The sequence below is a fragment of the Adiantum capillus-veneris genome, chromosome 21 (genome assembly GCF_014529385.1).
Source record: "Adiantum capillus-veneris isolate H3 chromosome 21, ASM1452938v2, whole genome shotgun sequence".
NCBI classification, from domain to species: domain Eukaryota; kingdom Viridiplantae; phylum Streptophyta; class Polypodiopsida; order Polypodiales; family Pteridaceae; genus Adiantum; species Adiantum capillus-veneris.
This window is the reverse complement of record NC_140951.1, coordinates 46,983,708-47,003,701: the sequence shown is the minus strand read 5'-3', so window position 1 is coordinate 47,003,701 and position 19,994 is coordinate 46,983,708. Positions and strand designations below refer to the sequence as shown.

General features: G+C 45.8%; 1 protein-coding gene across 5 annotated transcripts in view; it reads left to right on the top strand.

Moving 5' to 3' along the window:
- Positions 1–863: 863 nt before the first annotated feature.
- LOC147430896 (Plastid-lipid associated protein PAP / fibrillin family protein) overlaps positions 864–19,994 on the top strand; it is an 81,874-nt gene continuing 62,743 nt past the window's right edge. For 4 of the 5 annotated variants that reach the window (XR_015185654.1, XM_086493428.1, XM_086493427.1 and 1 more), the window contains exon 1: positions 866–1,141. Coding sequence is in view for 4 of the 5 variants with exons in the window: in XM_086493428.1 (XP_086349554.1) it covers positions 946–1,141 (196 nt within the window). In the remaining variant the exon portion in view is untranslated. Of the gene's footprint in view, positions 1,142–19,994 lie in introns of all 5 variants that reach the window. The other variant, XM_086493426.1, reaches the window with a different exon arrangement.

Sequence of the window (19,994 nt, the reverse complement as noted above, 5' to 3'; positions counted from 1 at the left end):
TGAATTGTCAGAAATGACTTCTCCTGCAGAAATTAGTTGCTCATTAACATCCTTGACACCAGCAAGGAAAGTGTCCATTTCATCTTCCTCATGCATAATCTTCGATTCTAGCTCTTTACGCAACAAAGCAATTTTAGCCTCATTGTGGTTTGCATAAAGACCGGCTAGAATATCCCAAGCCTATTTTGCTGATTTTGTTGAACGGATGTGAGGAGTGATAATGCGCTTCACAGACAATGCAATCACTGCATGAGCCTGCACATCTCTTACATCCCAACGAGCCTGCTCAGCCGTAGGCAAAACAACTCTGACAGCAGCAACCCTGGCAACAAAACTTGGAGCATCCTAAACATTGCTTGCATCCATAGTACCGAGACGTACATCAATGCCCTGCACAATGTTCCAATGTTCCAAACTCCCTTTGATACAAGTCCATGTTGCATCATGTAAACCCACATAGGGTAATTGTCCCCATCCAATCTGTCCTTAGCAGCAAACATCTTGAACACATTTGTGTTGTTGTAAGCCATGAAAAATGCCTGCATCTGATGTGAAAACTGCCTGAAATGAGGAGAAATTGCGTGAGACCAACACGTGCTATATAGCACAAAGGCGGACAAAGCGCACCGACAATACTAGTTGTGATAATAGCAAGGTCATATTGTGATCACATCACATGATGATCACATTGTGATCACAACCAAACACATCCAGGATTGAGGCTCTCCTCCCCTTGTTTGTATTCTTTTTTCTTTCCAATAATTCAAATTCCACTTCCCCCCCCCCCCCCCCCCAAAAAAAAAAAAAAAAAAAAAAACACTCCCACACTTTGACGGGTATGTCAATTAGTACTCTTTTTTAATGGCTGGAAGCTAACAAGATGGCAGGCAGCGATGGAATGTGTGAAGGTCTTACAATGCTGTAGATAGGAGCGAGCCCTCGGATATGGCGATGTCCATTCTGACATCGAGGAGTTTCGTGCTGCAGCCGCATCGTTTGCGTCGTCATCATGCCTCTTTGAGCGTTCAGACCTCGCTTCGGCTTCAGTGCAGGGCGGCCCTCAACGACTCCGTCGCTGATGAACCCACCTCCCTACTCCGGCCCGATCAGCTCAAAAGCTCTCTCAGAGAAGCTCTTGAAGGTTCCGCTACACTTTCTTGCATCTCTGTGTTATAATTAAAAACTGTACCGTTTCAGCCCATTCCACTGCCGTACTCATAGTAGATGGGTCGATTGGCATAGTTAGACCTTGATTGGCTCTCTCTTGTAGCTGCGATGTTTAGCATTATGCTGTTTTTTAGCATTCAGCCTCAAGACTGACATAGTTAGACCTTGATTAGCTCTCTCTGTAGCTGCTAAGTTTAAGATTGTACTGTCTTTAAATAGCATTCCGCCTAGAAACTGACACTCATGTCTAGACTTGTTTGGATGAGGGGGAAAAAGAAAGTTCTTCCCCCTGTTGGAGTCCAAAGCTGTCCGTGTGTAGCTTACCCTGTCAAGGCAACGGAGACTTGACAAAAGCTAGATCCCACTAGTACCCGGATGGTGTTTGTAGGATATGGCGACTGGTTTGGTGTGAATGCATACAGGTTTTATGATCCTCAACACGACAAGTTTTACTTTTCCCGCTCTGTGTACTTTGATGAGTACACCTTGATGAGTACCGTGTGTCTTTGAAACTGGCCCTGCTGTCTACCAGAAGGTCAAACTCTCCAACTCAGGTTGAGTGGGAAGAACCAGATTATTATCCAGGAGCTCCACCCTTGCTGCTGCAACCACTGATCCCTCCTTTGTAGCAATCTCCCACTTTTCCAACCCCAATTGGCACTCCTCTGCCTAACCGTGCTCCGCCCTGGTCTCCTGGGCCTGAAAATCAATTCATTCCTCTTTCCCCAATCACCAAAACCCTTATTTCCTGGCTGCAGCTCACCACTTCAGCTGGCACAACCTGTGGAAAATTCTTCACCCCAACCAGCCCTGTGGGCTGGATTACATACATCTATGTCAGTACATTCCATTTCTTGTGTCCCTTGCTTTTATGGTTTTATGGGTGCTTTATTCCCTGTTATAATTCGTGAGTCAGTACATTCCATTTCCGTTTCCAAATAAAACATGACAAAGAAAATCAAATCCCAATAACTTTACAATGTGAAACAACTTTAATATCCGCCAAAACACTTACGTTGAAAGGGAGTTTTGGTGATAGCTCTACTTAAAAGCTAGGGTAGTTGATGAAAACTAGAGATGCTAATTCAAAAAACTTTATTTGATTAAATGGAATAGTAGACTGATATGGACTAGCTTATGTTCTTCTCCAAAATCTTCCCATATTGCTAGTTTAATTTATGGATGTAGTTATGACCAACATGTAACTTATTTATCACTCAGTGGAGAATTGGTTGTAGATCTTGACACTTTTGCAAGGGAAGTCACTAAAAGGTTATTTTTCTGTACGATCGTTTAATGCTTTGGGTGGTTTGCATTGCATATTCCAAAAGGTACCTTTGATTTATTGGGTGGAGTTCTCCCAAGGACTGCTGAGCTTTCTAGGTTGAAAGTCTCTAAATGAATTTCTCAAGACAACAAGACGAGGAGGAGGACAATTGTCAATGTGCGTATGGGTTTGATGTGCCATGTGGACATGCTGCTAGGACTCGAAGCCATTTTCTAGACTAGACGCAAAACTCCTCTCGGGACCGGGCAGTCAACGGATCTCGGATCTATCGCAATAGATTCATACTCAAGCTCCTAGCGCGACTTGCCCACCGTACGGGCCTGGGAATAACCTTCAGGCAATGCCACACCGTAGAGGGTGTGTACACAACGAGGAAAGGGAGTGTTGGCAAGAGGAAGTGAGATCACAAGGAGAAAACGTGAGTGTGTGTGTGTGAGAGAGAGAGAGAGAGAGAGAGAGAGAGAGAGAGAGAGAGAGAGAGAGAGAGAGAGAGAGAGAGAGAGAGAGAGAGAGAGAGCACACCAAAACGCTAGAGAGAGGGTGTGTGCCCAAAATGTTGAAAATCTGTACTAAACAACATGCCAAAAGTACAAGGGGTGGGGTTGAGTGGGTATATAGGCAATCCCCAGAATTGCCCTACCTAGTAGAAAACCCCACGATCATGATAAATGGCTAAAAATGCTAATATATATGTAAACTAACTGTAAGTGACTTGACATAAATACTTAGTAGCAGAACTACGAAACACTCGAGACTCTAACCCTGGGAAACCCTAGGAATGGGGGTCCCGTCTCATGCCAGCTATTGGGTGAGCAACATCATGGAGTGCATTGCCGAGAAAAGGTGCATCTACCTCAGATACGCCCGAGGACAGCCACAAAACAGTCCTCACTCCCTAAACTGCTCTTGGGAGATACTGGAGCCGGCATTGGACAAGAATCTGAACTCTTAACACAAACTCACAAAAGGGCAAAGGAATGACCAAATCTGTAGGGCTACACTACCACTGGGGAAGGAGAGAACATGGAGATAGGAGAAGTCAGCACTCCAACAAAAACTTCCTTCAACTGCCGTCATTGTCGGCTAAGGGTCTGCCATCACGTGCTCCACCTCTAAACCTCATGCAAGGAAGTCGGATTATCAAACAAGAAGTGGTTCTGGAGATATGAGTATCTCCCTCTGCCTGTCAAAGCCAACTGCAACGCATGCATTGGAACATGCACCTAAACTGCTACATATTGGATAAACAAGAGTCACCTAAATCTTGAACTGGAACTTCCATCCGTAGATGGATACGGCAAACCAAAGAACATCCTTTGCCTCTAGAAGGAAAGCGTTCCCCCTCTATCATCATAATCCACAATCTGCTACAGAAGTGCAACTGAATCATCAACCTGCTACCCATGGGATAGGTAGCTCCGTGGAAAATTCCAAAAAAGGTGTGCATTTGCAAAAGGCACAACAAATCTGCCAATCCATCTCCTCGAAGAAAACACAGCCATAGAAACCTGCTCCAGAAGTGTTGAAGAAGATCCTACTGCTGTTCAAACACTTCTCTTTAAAGAAGAAGTTGGAAATGAATACCCTCTGGATCCAACAACCGCATGCTTGCTCCCCTTGCAGGGAAGCACGACAACATGACTTCATCTGGGAAAACCAAAGCAATCTAGCACTGCTACACATCTTGAAACCTCCATCGGTGAAGAGAGGTGAGGGTAAACACGGGGAAGTCGTAGACAAGGGTCCATAGGCTCCACATACCGATATTTGCCCCAAATTTGGAGAAAACCAGGAAAAAATAGCAAGCTTCTTCTCTCTCAATCAAGTCCAAAACGGCACTGGATCAGCCCAATCCGAAGGTGGTCGTGACAACTAGGGCTCTCATACCATGTCTAAGGTGAGAGAGAGAGAGAGAGAGAGAGAGAGAGAGAGAGAGAGAGAGAGAGAGAGAGAGAGAGAGGGATCTGGAAAAGGCTCTTCATACTGATAACAAGCTGCTCATACAAGTGACCAAGGGTTCGGCATAGAACTGTCATGCCAAGTGGATAGACCCGAGGTACACACAATTGCGATTGCTACTGACATTGCCAACTGATCTTGCACACGAGGCCACTGACACAGTCTCCACAGGGGGTATCACCTCCAACATGCTCTAAGAGCATAGATCTGGTGCATCTCCTCCTGGCTAGATCTAGATCTGGATCTGGATTTCAGATGAGAGACCTTGCATTGCATGATCACAGGGCGTGTGAGGCTGCGTGAGGAGGTACTACACCGTAGAGACGATCTCCACACGTTGCAACTGCTGCCCAACAAAAACGCTTGGGCTGATCTGAAAAATGGTGATGGTTGGGTAAAAATGCTAGGAGTGTAGCCTCCTGTGATTGCCAGCCAAGGCCAGATCTGCCCCCAAAGGGCTACTCCCTAAGGGCGCCCCTCTCAGGGCTCTTTTGCAATATGCTATAAGAGGTGACTCCCCCCCGAACATATTTAGGCCTGTCCCCAACCTGCCCAACCCACTCCTACAGCCCCACGACCCTAGCAAATAGGGAAAAATAGGAGAGAATGGGGGAAAGGGCATAGGATGCCCAAAGGGCTGAGGGGAAAAATACCAGCAAGGCCGGTAAAGATACCTCAGCTTGCAGGAGCCTAATGGCCATGGAACCAAGCCAAAACCCTGAGCCAAACATTGCTAAACTCAACTTGACATGAGAAAACAACCTCACATTGGCTGGACACAGCCACAAAACAGCCGCACTCCTTAACGCCTGTCCCTGGGAGAAATTGTGACCGACTAAATGAATCCAAAGACATGTATGAACTCTCGCGAAACATGCTATGCAATGCAACATCGTATAGACAGTCCTTGTTCATGAGTGGATGTCTAGGGATGTTTGTGCGCACGCACATGATGGCACTAGACCTCGTGGAAAGCTAGCCCACAATGCATTACAAGTCCCTGCAGAAAGCTAAGTCCACTTTTCCACGCATGAACTCAAGGGCTGAGACCCAACAGAACACAAAATCTAAGAACACCTACAAAGAGGTGTCCAAGTAAAGGGCATAGAGTGAAATATCGCATATGAACCACAATGACTTTTTGATCGGTCCAAGGGTGACAGAGCTTGGGACCAAACTCGTGTGATAGGAATACCTGCCACCTTAGCTGCTACAAAAGAAGAAGTCTTGAGGGAGTCAATATAGGACCCAATGAGATCCCCCATCGGAGGAGGCAAGGAGAGGTACTCGTGGCATAGACGGGAGAAGCATTGGAAATTTGTCTCCCTGGCAGTAGCATCAATTGCACAGGTAAAGCCATGGCGCCAACTTTGAAAGTATACCCAGACAGTCCCCAAAAGCCACGAGGTCATCTGAAGCACCTTGGCCATTATTTCTGGTCCCTCAAAACTCTATCTGGTTGTATCCCTGACCAAGAACCTGCACATGGATGATCTTGCCCTCCTTTGCCAGTAGGGTGTTGCACCAAATCTCAAACTTCCAATGTTGGGGCGGGGCTCATAAGCTTGCAGATGACTGAGGTCCCTTGGAGATGGTCAACCTCAACTACAAGGCTTGCTTTCTTCTCCGGTGCCAACAAAGAGAGCGGAACAGTGGGTTGAGCGGGGGTGGGTGAGGGGGCTACATTAGAGTCCTTGAGGCGTGTGAGGCAGTGAAACCGGCCCGTAGGGCGGTAGACTTTGGCTTTTACCCGAAACTTTACTTTAGACTTTAGGGCACAGAGAAACTTTGCAAATAAAAACCTGGAACGGGAATTGACACTTCAAACACACACGGCTTGGAAGCGGCTTAGTTCTCCATTTGAGATTACTGCCACTGTATGTGCATGTGTGCACATGAATGTGTGGGGTGTATGTAGGTGCATGGGTTTGTATGTGTCAATGCTTGTGTTTGTGGAGTGTGGGCGTGTGTACTGTACATTGTACAAGGCTATGCATGTGTCACGTGACACATCCAACCCTATGTGTCCGTGGACAAGCTACAGCATGATCAGGGTTCAGTCAGTCCAGTCAGTCTAGATTAGAAGTGATCTGACACTTTTGTGAGTCTATTCGTAGACCGTGCATGCCCAGTCACTTAGTGTAGATGCATATCCTTTGGTTGCACACAACATGATCATCAGTATTTCCACCAGAATCCATTAGGGGAATTTTCCAATGCATTTAGCCTATTTTACCTATTTTTGGCATTTTTCACTTATTAATTTAAGTGACTTTCCAACAAAATAGGTAGGGCAATTTTGCTAAGTTTGTATATAAGCAAACTAGAGCTAGCACTAAATGGCAGAAGAGGCAACAGGAGCCAAGCTCAGTAGACAACTTCTCAGCAAGACCAAGCCTTGGTGGACCTTCCCTCCAAGTAACAAACCCCCATTGCCTAGCGTTTCCAACAAGGATCGCCAGCAGAAGACCCCAGCCATCCCAGCGTTTTGCATCAGCATTGGCGTTTTTGCATCAGCCTTCATCGCCAGAAGATTCAGCCAGCCATCTAGTGTTTCCACTCCCAAGCAGCATCGCCAGCAGCTCCATTCCCTAGCGTTTTGGAAAAACCATCAGACCTAGCGTTTTTGGAACACAAAGGCCTGGCGTTTTTGGTTTTACCTTCAGCCTTGCAGATCCTGCGCATGCAGAGATTTGCAGCCCTAAAGGTTCATCAAGATCAGCCCTAAAAAGGTTGCAGATTCAACCCTGAAGACCTCAGTTTTCAGCCTTGAAGATCCTCAGTTTTTAGCCCTAAACCGGTAGATTTTCAGCGTCAAAGACCCACCGAAAACAGCCCCCAAACCATCGTTTATGGCTCAGTCGCAGATTTCAGCCCATAGCGTTTTTGGACAGCAGATAAAAGATTGCAGATTTCCGTCCTTAGGTCGGTGTCGTCGTCATCGCCAACATAGCCTAGACTTGCATCAATCTCATGCATACCGTTTGTACCTGGTGTCGTATCTCTCTTCTCTCTTTATCTCTCAGTCTCATACACTTGCACGCACAGTGTCCATTCACTTTGTTTGTGATCATTACACTCTCTCAGTAAGAACGGAAGGCTCTACCTTCCATAAGAACAAAAGGAACCTTGAGCACAATTCGGAGCACTCATCTTGAGCAAAGCGCAAACATTCATTCCCCTGCACCTAACATTGGTATCAGAGCTTTGGCAGTGTTCTGTATCACTCAAGGAAAGAACCACAAGAATCGCAAGATTTTTTTTTGCTTGTTGCGATCGCACGAACCCAAGTTCGCTTGGGCGTGTCGATTCCTTATTGTGTTTTTGAAGAGTGACAGGAATCCCAAGAAAGAATGTCACGTGACACATCCTAACCCTATGTGTCCGTGGACAAGCTACACCATAGCAGGGTTTCCGTCAAGTCCAATCAAGTTAGATTAGAAGTGATCCGGCACTCTTGTGAGTCTATTCGTAGATCGTGCATGCCCAGTCACTTAGAGTAGATGCATATCCTCACTTAGAGTAGATGCATATCCTCTGGTTGCATAAGCATAAGCATAAGCATTTTCATCGGAGACAGTTTGGGGATTTTTCAAGTGACTTTAGCTTATTTTTCCCTATATTTAACATTTTTCACTTATTTATTAAGTGACTTTTGTTGGGTACTCAGTAGGGCAAATTGGGTAAGTTAATATATAAGCAAACCCAAGTTAGCACAAATTGGCAGATGAGCCCAGGAGCACAGCAGGCTACCAAGCAACAGGTGTTCCCTCCCTCTCTCAGCAAGACCCTCTCCAAGCAACTTGGTGAGGCCCATTCCCCCGCATCATCAGCATCTTGGTATCGCCCTATCTTCAGGCATACCTAGCGTTTTCCTCCCTTGAAGTCATCGCCAGCAAAACTAGAAAGCTAGCGTTTTCCCCAGATCAAATTCAGCGTTTTCATCCACTACTAACGCCAGACAAACCTCAGCAAAGTCAGAGATTATCATCAGCAATTTGCAGCAGATTACCACAGCAGGGTAAGGGGTTATTAGCAATTGGAAAACTGCAATTTTCAGCAAAGAAACATCTGTTGTCACAGCGTTTTTCAGCCAAGCACTCATCTCCAGAAACGCAGCATGAAGAGCAGAAAGTCCAACGTTTTTCATCATTATCTCGACCCCGATCCAAGCAGTCATTTTCAGCCATGAACCCATCAAGGAACATTCATTTTCAGCCACCAAGAAGTTCACAGATTTCAGCCTAAGTCGCCGTCGTCATCACCGTCGTCGTCATCAGCACCGTCTCATTGCATCAGTCCATTGCATACACATTGTACACCTTGTGCAATCAAAGTAGACCACTCTTGCCGACGAGAGTGGGGCCTTCGGAGGAGGGTTTTACAACCTCTCGGTGTCGTATCTCTTCTCTCTCCTTCTCTCAGTCTCATTCACTTGCACGCACAATATCCACTCACTTTGTTCGTGACCACAACACTCTATAAGACGGAAAGCTCTCTCTTTCCCTAAGAACTAAAAGGAACCTTGAGCAGTAAAGATCACTAATCTTGAGAAAATACAACATTCATTCCGCTGCACCTTACATTGGTATCAAAGCTTTGGAAGTGTTCTGCATTACTCAAGGAAAGAACCACAAGAACCACAAGATTTTTTTTTGCTTGTTGCGGTCGCACGAATCCAAGTTTACTTGGCCGTGGCGATTCCTAATCGTGTTTTGTTGAAGAGTGACAGGAATCCCAAGAAAGAAGGGCTTGTCCAGCCTCCCCTTGTGTCTCTTTTCACTCATTGAGAGCGGACCGTGCACTTAGCGGCCGGCCAATCGACGTGAGGTGGGAAAAAGCAACCTTGGTGTGAACGCAAGGCCGCCAAGGGGTGCGCCCGTTGAAAGGAGTAGAACTCTGGTGAAGATCCTTCTCAACGCGATTTGCAAGCGAAAGAAACCCTCAAGAACCTCAAGATCCTCCAGCACCCAAGATTCTCCCGAATCAAGGACATCAAGAACCTCAAGACCCTCAAGAAACCAGACCCTCAATAACCAAGTTCCTCGCGAGCTTAAGACCCCAAGATCATAGTGCATGGTCGTCACCCGAAGCGGCATGGATACTTCGCATTTAGGTGATGAGCATGAGAGAGGCGACGAAGGATTCTCCCCACCAGGAGATTTTTCCAACCCTCTTCCTTCGCCATCTACGCCGGACCCTATGGAGGCAATGGTAAAGCAGATGGTGGCCATGATGGATAGACAGGAAGACAAGCGCCTTGCCTTAGCACACGAGCGCTTTTCTCAGGACCGTGAGCGCGACGACAGAATTGCAAGAATGGCCGCAGATCAAGCAGCCAAGGACTGCGAGCGCGATGAAAGAAACGCCACACTTGCTGCAAAACAAGAAGAAAATCGACTTGCCCAGGAATGCGAGCGCATTGCTCTTGCCGCAAAACAAGAAGAACAGCGACTTGCTCTCGAACGCGAGCGCGCTGAATGGAAAGAACGCAAAGCAGAAAGGGACGCCGAGCGAGAAGCTCAAAGGGAGATTCGTAATCAAGAATTTATTTTCCAAGTCCTAGCCTCGAAGACCGAACCACCCAAAGATCGTGGGAGTTCGTCAAGTGGCGCAAGCCACGATGCGGATTCACACAATCCAGTCACAGAGAAGTTGACTTTCAGTAAGAAGTTGGATGCTACTGTTATTCATTCTTGGTTGTATCAATTTAATGCTTATTTTGCGACAACTAAGAAAACAGGCAATAGCAAAGTTTTGACGGCAGCTATGTACCTTGCCGATGATGCCATAAATTGGTACTAGGCATGGCAAGAGGCATAGCTAGCCGCGCACCTAGAGATAGCCGACGATTTCACGCCCCTCTCCTTTAGTTGGGTTGATTTCCAAGACAAGCTCAAGGCGCGGTTTATGCCACCTCAGTACCTTGCATGACTGAAGGACGATTGGCGAGCTCTCAAGCAAAACGGTATGCCGGTTATGTCTTTCTCTAATCGGGTTTTGCAACTCGGCACTCAATTACGCAAATCGGATAAGAAGCACAAGGAGGCATTTCTTTACGGATTGGACGAGTATATCAAGTATGATGTCGAGGTACTCGATCCACCCGATCTGAGCAAAGCGGTAGCAATTGCTCTCGCCCACGAGATGAAGCACAACAAAGGAAAGCCTAAGGAAAATAAGACTTCTCAAGGAACCCCGCAGAATTCTCAGAACACAGAATGGTAAGAACGGTAATTCTTCTAGCCCTTCTTCCTCTAATTCCTCGGAAAAGAACACTAATAATGACTCAAGGGTAAAGCTAAAGCACCTGCAAAACCTAAGCTAACCCCTGATGAAAAAGCTTCACAAGGAATTATAGGAGGATACATCACGGCTGAAGAACAAGTGATATATGCTAAAGAAGGTATGTTTTCAATGTCACGTCAAGGGGCACATTAAGAAGGCCTGTCATAAGACAATCCCACCTAATGAGAGTCGCAATGGAGAGCCCACACCTTGGCTCGGAGAGGAAAGTGTGTAGGTCTAAGTTATGGCTGAAAATGTGAGAGAAGCAAGTTCGGATGTGATCAAAAGCTGAGCACTCTAGTAGTGTGTGGTACTCAGACTCTCGAACTTGCAGTGAGCATAATGTGCACAATCGATTTGACTCTTCTCCATCGCCCCAACGCCCTATCTCGCATCGAAGGAAATGGGAGCTAAGCCGAATTGCTGCGATAGTGCGTATCGCGGACAAGGGAATAGACTCAAGCATGTAAGTGTGAGTACGGTTTCCTCTCTCAGCGAAGAACATGGTTTTGTAGTTGGGGGCAATATAGGTGGTGTAATGTATGAAGCGTGACCCACCGGATTTCTCCCAAGCCGTAATACATGGCACCCACAACTACCACAAACTCTGTCACAACACAACCTGCATCTTCTCCTGACTCTTACACACACATTGATGAATCTCTCTTGAAGTGTTATGGTCATGTAAAAGGACAGCGTTTTATCATATTGTTTGATCCAGGCAGTATGCATGATGTGATTAGTCCCCCTCTTGTTGAGAGAGCCCGCCTAGAGGTTAGTCAGAAATCTCTTCTTGAGGTTTCTGGCTTCGCTCCTGGTATGGACTCTCTCATCACGAAGGAGTGCCTTGATGTGATGTTTACCGTTCAACAAGCTTCTTTTCGTAGGAAATTTCTTGTGTCTCCTCTCTCGGGAATCAGATATGATTTTAGGCATTAAATGGTTTCGTGAACTCAACGCTCTCATTGATTTTGAAGCTAATACTCTCATTCTACATGCCAAATCTGATTCTCCCCTCATCATTCGTGCTGAGGAGGGCTTGCATTCTTTGCCTCTCATCTCGCATGTATAGGTAAAGCGTGAATTACGACGAGGAGCACAAGCGGCATTCATTTATGCTGCCCCAGTTTTCCAGAGCATTCAAGCTCAAGGTAAGTATTTAGAGTTGTTTACGAAATTTAAACATCTCTTTTTGCAGGATGATCTTCCACCTCGTCTCCCACCGGAGCGGCCGGAGGACCATCGCATCGAGCTTATGGAGGGAGCGCAGCCTGTCAGTAAGGCTCCCTACCGTTTGAACAAGTCACAGGAGGAAGAGTTAGAGCGACAACTCACGGAGTTGGTGGCTAGAGGATTCATACGTCCTAGTGTAAGTCCTTTTGCTGCCCCTATTTTGTTCGTTCGCAAGAAGGATGGTTCGTCCCGTTTATGTGTTGATTACAGGGTATTAAACAAGATGATTGTCAAGAACAAGTTTCCGATGCCTCGCATTGAGTATATCCTCGATAGGCTCAATGGGACAAAGGTTTTCAGCAAGGTCGATCTCAAATGTGGATACCATCAGGTACGGGTATTCAAAGGCGACATTTTCAAGACTGCCTTTCGCACCGAGCGAGGGCAATGGGAGTATATTGTTATGCCTTTTGGATTGACAGGAGCCGTGGGTACGTTCAATCGTCTCATGGTAGGTCGTTTCGGCGACATGGTAGGTGTATGTGTGTTCATCTTTTTAGATGATATTCTCATTTTTTCTGCATCGTGGGAACAACATAAAAGAGATGTTGAAAGGGTACTAACTCGTTTGGATGAGTGTCAGTTGTACATTGCAGCTAAGAAGTTTGAATTTTTTCTTACTGAAGTCACTTATCTGGGTTATATCATTTCTGCAGAAGGCGTCAAGCTAGACCCCGCGAAGGTGGAACAGGTTCTTAATTGGGATTTGCCCAAAACTGCATATGATGTGCGTTCTTTTCTTGGTCTATGTCAAGCATATAGTTCGCACATAGAGAATTTTGCACGCATTGCTGCACCTATGACTGATGTTTTGAAAGGGGTCAAGACTCGCCGTCAGCGCATAGACTTGCCCGAGGCAGCCATTGAGGCTTTTGCAGCTCTCAAGGTTGCGGTGACAGAAGCACCGTGTCTTATCCTTGCCTCTTGGGATGATCCCTTTGAGGTATGGACGGATCGAGCAATGTCGCCATAGGCGCTGTGCTCCAGCAGCATGGTCGCCCAGTCGCTTTCCTTAGCCGGAAGCTCAATAGTGCGGAAAAGAATTATTCAATTTATGATAAAGAACTTTTGTCTGTTATTCACTCTCTTAAGCATTGGAAGCATTTTTTGTACGGTAGAGAGTTTAGAGTGCACACAGATCATCAAGCCCTCAAGTGGCTACAGTCTATGCCTAGTGCACATTGGAGTGATCGCCAAGCGCGGTGGTCACAATTTTTTGAGTAATTTGGAGATTTGATTGAGTATGTGCCTGGAAAAGCTAACCCTGTTGCAGATGCGTTGAGTCGCAAAGGACAGATTTTGGCTCTTGAGTCAAGAACCACATTTTCTATACAGGGTGAGTCTTTTGACAGCATGAAGAATCAGTATGCAGATTCGGAGTTTGGTAAGTATTGGTTGTAGGCTCTTGCTTCCCAAGGGCCCAACACCTATTTCATTCGTGATGGATTGTTATTTTTTCGTCAGCGTCTATGTGTGTTGCCCTCTCTCAGGCCAGCCATATTGCACGAGGCACATGACTCTCTCACGGGTGGGCACAGGGGTATGAACACCACATTGGAAAAGATTGAACGATTTTTGTATTGGCCTAAAATGCAAAAAGATGTATTTAGTTATGTCACACATTGCACTATATGTCAAAAAGTAAAAGCTCCTCGGGGTAAGCAGCAAGGCCTCTTGCTTCTGTTGCCTATTCCCGAGGGACCTTTTCAGGATATCTCTATGGATTTTGTGACTAACTTACCACCAAGTCAGCATTCAAGGAACACTCAATGTTTAACTATTGTTTTGATCGTTTCAACAAATTTTGCATGTTGATTTCTTGCAAGGCCACAGTTATTGCAGAAGATGTTGCACGATTGTTCATAAAGCATTGGTACCCCCTCTGTGGTTTGCCAAAGTCCATTTTTTCAGATAGGGATGTTAAGTTTACGTCCAACTTTTGGCGTGCACTCTTTGAAAATTTTGGCACAAAGTTGAATTTTTCATCCGCTTTTCATCCACAGTCCGATGGTCAAACGGAAATTTATAATCAGTTGGCTTTTGATGTGTTAAAATCTTATGTTCATGATCAACAGTCTCAATGGGAGCTCTATCTCCCATTGGTTTAGGCTATTCTCAATGATTCCTTCTTTTCTGCTATTGGTCGAACTCCGTATGAGGCAGCTTTTGGCCGCCGATTCCAGTCATTGTTGACTCGATCGGTCAGTCAAATGCCTGATGCCAATGCTGAAAGTCAGTCATTGGATGAGATTTCTGAGAGTGTGAAGCTTCGGCTAAGCAAGGCTCAGGAATCTTATTCTAGACAGGCTAACAAGCATCGTCAGGAGGTCTCGATCAAGGAAGGAGATTGGGTGTATCTACGAATTATGAAACAGTGTCTTAAGCAAGTTGGAAAGAAATGTCCAAAGTTATCTTTTCGTATGTATGGTCCATTTCCAGTCATCAAAAAGATTAATGAGGTTTTGATGAAATTAAAGTTGCCTAACTCATGGTCAATGCACAACGGTTTCCATGTTTCTTGGTTGAAAGTGTTTCAGGGAACAGCTCGAAAGAACGTTTCGGAAGAAGAAGAACCGGAGATCATCGATAAGCAGAAGTCATGGAGCTGGAGCAAGTCTTGTTGCATCGGTTTCGCCATGGTTCGAAGAAACAAGTACGACATTATTTTTTGAAGTTCAAAGATCGAGGAACCCATGAAGCGGTGTGGGTAGACGAAGAGTTCTTCAAGGATTATCCAGAGTTGTTGGCAGACTACAAGGAAGCCATGCAGCTCAGTACCAGTACCTCACTTTAAAAAGGAGGGGATGTCACGTGACACATCCAACCTTATGTGTCCGTGGACAAGCTACACCATAGCAGGGTTTCCGTCAAGTCCAGTAAAGTTAGATTAGAAGTGATCTGGCACTCTTGTGAGTCTATTCGTAGACCGTGCATGCCCAGTCACTTAAGAGTAGATGCATATCCTCTGGTTGCATAAGCATAAGCATAAGCATTTCCATCAGAGACAGTTTGTGTCACGATTGTGACTTGTTACACTCTTCTTGATTCGTTACAGATGCAGATGCGAAGTGTGACTAACCCAGGAGGACTCCTGTTCTCGAATGGTCACACCCCTTCGCCCAATAGACATACCTCTTCGCCAAAAGCCACACTCCTTCGATGACTGGTCACACCCCTTCACCATACGGATGCGACTCTTCACCCAATGGTTGCAACTCTTCGTCGAAAGGATGTGTCTTTTCGCCTAAAGTCATGTCTCTTCACAAAGAGACATGCCTCTTCACTGATGACTATTCAATTCCTATAAAAGGAACCCTTGTATCACACTTTCAATAAATCAAACACAGAGTCTTCTAAGTCTTGTTCTAAGTTCAGTTTCAGTTTCTTAAGTCTTAATCATGAGTTTAAGTACTTAATTAAGGATTAGCGACTAGAATCCTTACAGTGGTATCATAGCAAATTTTTCCCGGGACCCGAAGGTTGTGAGCCTCTCACCCTCACCGCTACTCTCCCCTTCCCGGAATTGTATGGAAGCAGAAGAAAGATGGCCATGAGGTAATTTTTTTTCTCAAACATATACATAAAGCTAAGCAGAAGATGGCAGAAAGCGTGGGTGTTGCGGCATACCAGTTGCACTTCTGGAGTAAGTCTCTTCAACAGTAGGTGACGCTTCGCGTGGATCTCCCTTGCGCATCAGCCGCGAGCCCATGCATCCAGGCCGCCCCTTCACCCGGCAACTCGTTCACGGCAGCCCAAACATGGCAGCGCTGGCTGTTTTTCCAAGAGGCAGCAACGTGCGTTTTAAAAAGCCAGCAGCATAGCGTTTCACATAAAAAAAGCCAGCGCTTCATTTTTTTTAAACAAGGCCGACCTGCTACTTTAAAAGATTTTGGCTGGCCGCCCAACTTAATTTTAAGTGGGCACCCTTGGGCACCCCTTTGTGGAAAAATTAAACAAAAAAAATACCAAGAGGCCAGCGGCAGCCAGCGCAATGGCAAAACAACGCCATCATGAGAGAAATTCAGCGCACCCTCTTCTGCTAACTTCCATCGCCACCAATTCTGGTCATCAACAGACGCGCACGCGGGCTTGTTCAGAGTCATGGACGACGATGCCTTCGACGTTCCCGTCAATTTTTCTCTCGTACATAGACGAGGTACCCGAAGAAATATTGCCAGAAAATCCTCCTCCGGCTCCCGAAGTGATAATTTTACCAGATACCCCCGAAGCAGAACCCGTACCCGAACCGGAACCCGCATTCGAACCGGAAGTCATTCTTATTTCGGATTCCTCGTCTCCAGTTCCAGTTCCAGAGGAAAGAGAGGTTCCCGACTTCATTCCGGCACCCGAGCATGCTTCTGTACCTGCATTACAGCTACCCCCACTTGGCCTGTTCTCTGACGGAGTGTCGCGTGGATTCAGTAAACAACATCATTTCCCAACAGCCTTTAGTTCGGATTCACAGCGAGTTACAGCTTCCGGACTACACGCCTTTGACGCCAGACGACACACCTCCTATCGACGAGGTGGAAGATATCGAGGATTCGGATCTTGGACCAGATTTCTTAGGGGAGTGGGACGCAGCATCAGCAGCAGCTTCACCTTTTTACGGCAACCACACCTCTCCAGCTTCTCCGAGATATTCCCTCTGAGCCGTCAGAATGTCAGAGACAAGCTGTGCTGCACCAGACGATCCGATAGCCATTCTCAGAGAACAGATGTCCGTTCTCCAGGAGGCCCTCTCCACCGGTCTTGCATCGATGACCGCTCGTTTGGATGTCCTGCAAGCCTTTTCTTCTTCGAGGACGCAGCCAGCTACCCATTCAGTTTCTTCGGTAGCAGAGTCAGTTCCTGAGCAAGTCGACGCTCCGGAACTAGAGGTAGACAATCCTGAATTGAAATATCTTTTTAAGATAATAAACACAGCACAAAAAAAGAAGATAGATGCAAAGTTGCCCGAGCCATACAACGGTCACTGCGATAAGCGTGTGCTGGACCATTGGCTTTTCAAAATGAAGGTCTACTTTTCAAATACTGATCTCATTGAAAGCAAGAAAGTTGCTTTGGCTAGCTCTCTACTAAAGGATACTGCATTCCTTTGGTGGCGTCGCCGCATCAAAGATGGAAAAATCACCGCTACTTGGGACAAATTCCGGCGCGTTCTTTGCAAGGCTTTTGAGCCTGCAAATGCAGATTTCCTCGCCCGGTCTTCTCTCCGCCGCCTGAGCCAAACTGGCTCCTTGGCCGCGTACATCTCAGAGTTTCAGAAATTAACTCTTTAGATAGAGACACTCAGTCCTTCCGACAAACTCCACAGTTTTGTTGACGGACTTGAGCCTTCCCTGCGAGATGATGTCCATAAATTTAACCCTACCACACTGGATGTTGCAATCGCTTATGTTGAGCGTCTTGGTGACAATCAACGCCCACTCAGAAGTTTCCTTCCTGGTGATCGAATTTCCAATTCTGCAAGCTCTTCACAACGTAATTACCAAGAACAAGGTGGTCAGAATCAGCGTTCTTTCTCAGGAGCTCACTCTTCGAGACAATACTCTGGTGGACAAACTTCTTTCCGACCCCAATCTTCTGGTCAAGCAGCCACTTCCAGAGCCTTCTCTTCGGCAAATAATCAGAATCGACGAAACCATCGTCCCAATCATAGAAGGAATGGTCGTCGTGATTTTCGGCCGAATACGTACTCTGGACAGCAATCCTCTTCATCAACTCCTTCAACCTCCAACTCCAACCGTACAGGATTATGTACAATTTGTCATGGAGATCACAGATGGTATGAATGCCCCAAGAAGCCAAATCCTTCAAATCCTCGCCAGAATTCTCACATGGAGACCACAATTGCAGAACCTATCCACAGCCAACCTCCTGTCCCAGACAAAGGCAAACAGGCAGCACGTTGTGTTGGAGTTTCCAAGGTTGTAAGTGCCTTAGTGATGAATGCTCGGAATCACGTTACTACTCCAATGGATCTTTCGAATGAGGTTCTCAGCCTCCTTGGCTTTGTTGGCAAGCAACCAATCAACGTTCTTGTGGACAGTGGGTGTTCTACTAATTTCGTCAGCACATCTTTGATTACTAAATTGCGCCTTCAAACTCAACCTAGTGAGGCAGCTTACCAAGTAGAACTTGCTGATGGTTCCTTCCTCAAGTGCAACAAAAGGATTGAAAAGCTGGATTTTCAGATACAGGATTACCGAGATCAGCTTGGTTTTTCAGTTATGCCCTTGTCACATTACGACTTGATCCTTGGCCAATCTTGGTTATTTCAGTATGATCCAATAATCAGTTTCAGAGATCACTCAATTCGGCTCTTTCACAAGCAACAGGAAATAGAGCTTCGTGGTCTTTGCAGTGCCAAACCCATTATATTGGTTTCTGCTTTACAAGTCAAACGGCTAGTTCGAAAACGTGATTGTGCTACTGCCTTAATCATGTTAAGAGATGTTAAACCCGGTGCAGAAGAAGCAGAAGTTAAATCCTCCTCAAATATTGCCTATTTGCAGCAACCCTTCTTTCAACCACATTTGGACTTGTTTTCCGACGAGCTACCAACAACTTTGCCTCCTCGGCGTCCCGTGGATCATCCCATTGATTTGATTCCCGGCCAACCTCCACCAATTCGAGCCCCTTATCGAGTTTCATACTCAGAGTCTCAAGAGATACAGCGGCAGCTTGAAGATTTGTTGGATAAGGGTCATATTCGCCCAAGCAAAAGTCCCTTTGGAGCTCCTGTTCTGTTGGTCAAAAAGAAGGATGGATCTATGCGTCTTTGCATCGACTATCGTGCTTTGAATAAGTTGACGATCAAAAACAAGTTTCCCCTACCTCGCATTGACGAGTTATTTGATCAGTTACTGGGAGCAAAGATCTACTCCAAAATTGATCTAAAATCAGGGTATCACTAAATTCGCATTCGTATTGGTGATGAGTACAAGACAGCTTTTCGCACAAAGTATGGTCACTATGAATTTCTGGTATTACCATTCGGGTTAACCAATGCCCCGGACTCTTTCATGACGCTGATGAACGAAATATTCGGACCATACTTGGACAAGTTCATGATCGTGTATTTGGATGACACTTTAGTTTTCAGTCGAACGATGGCTGATCACAAGGAACATTTGAAGCTTGTCTTCCAAGTTTTGCGAACCAATGTGCTATACATCAATAAGAAGAAAAGTGATTTCTTCAAGAATCAGGTGGAATACCTTGGTCACATTATTTCTGCCAGTGGTGTTGCAGTCGATCCCAAGAAAATACAGGTCATAGTGAATTGACCTTTACCGCTCACCATCTCAGATGTGCGCTCCTTTTTGGGACTTGCAAACTTTTATCATACCAAGGTCCACAAATTCTTCGACATTGCAGCTCCTTTGACTGAGCTTACCAAGCAGGATAAACTTCAATGAACTGAAGAAGTAGAACAGTCGTTCAAAGCCCTTAAACATGCCTTGACGACAACTCTAGTTTTGGCTATTGCAGATCCTACTCAACCTTTTCAGGTCATGACCGATGCGTCAGATCGTGCTTGCAGAGGTGTTCTTATGCAGAATGAGCGTGTCATTGCTTTTGACAGCCGCAAATTTTCAGCCATACAAATGAGATACCCAATTTATGACAAGGAATTTTTAGCCATTGTTCATGCTTACCGCACTTGGAAACATTATCTTCTTGGCGCAGATTCCGTGGTGCAGACAGATCATCAATCATTGACATACATTTTTACTCAACCGGTGATGAATCCTCGTCAAGGACGATGGGTTGAGTTCTTGGCAAATTTTCATATGATTATTCAATACGTGCCAGGCCTTGCAAATGCAGTTGCAGATGCCTTAAGCCGTCTTCCTCGAGCCATCAACTTTGCCATTTCCGGTGTGCAGATGGAGATACCTGCTTGTTTCAAGCATGAGTATTTGACAGATCGAGATTTTGGGGATGCATTTCAAGCCCTTAAATCCGCTACTCCGACTCCTGCAGAGATGAATATGTTTGCAGCTTACACCATTGTCAATGACTTGCTGTATTACATTGATCGCATTTGTGT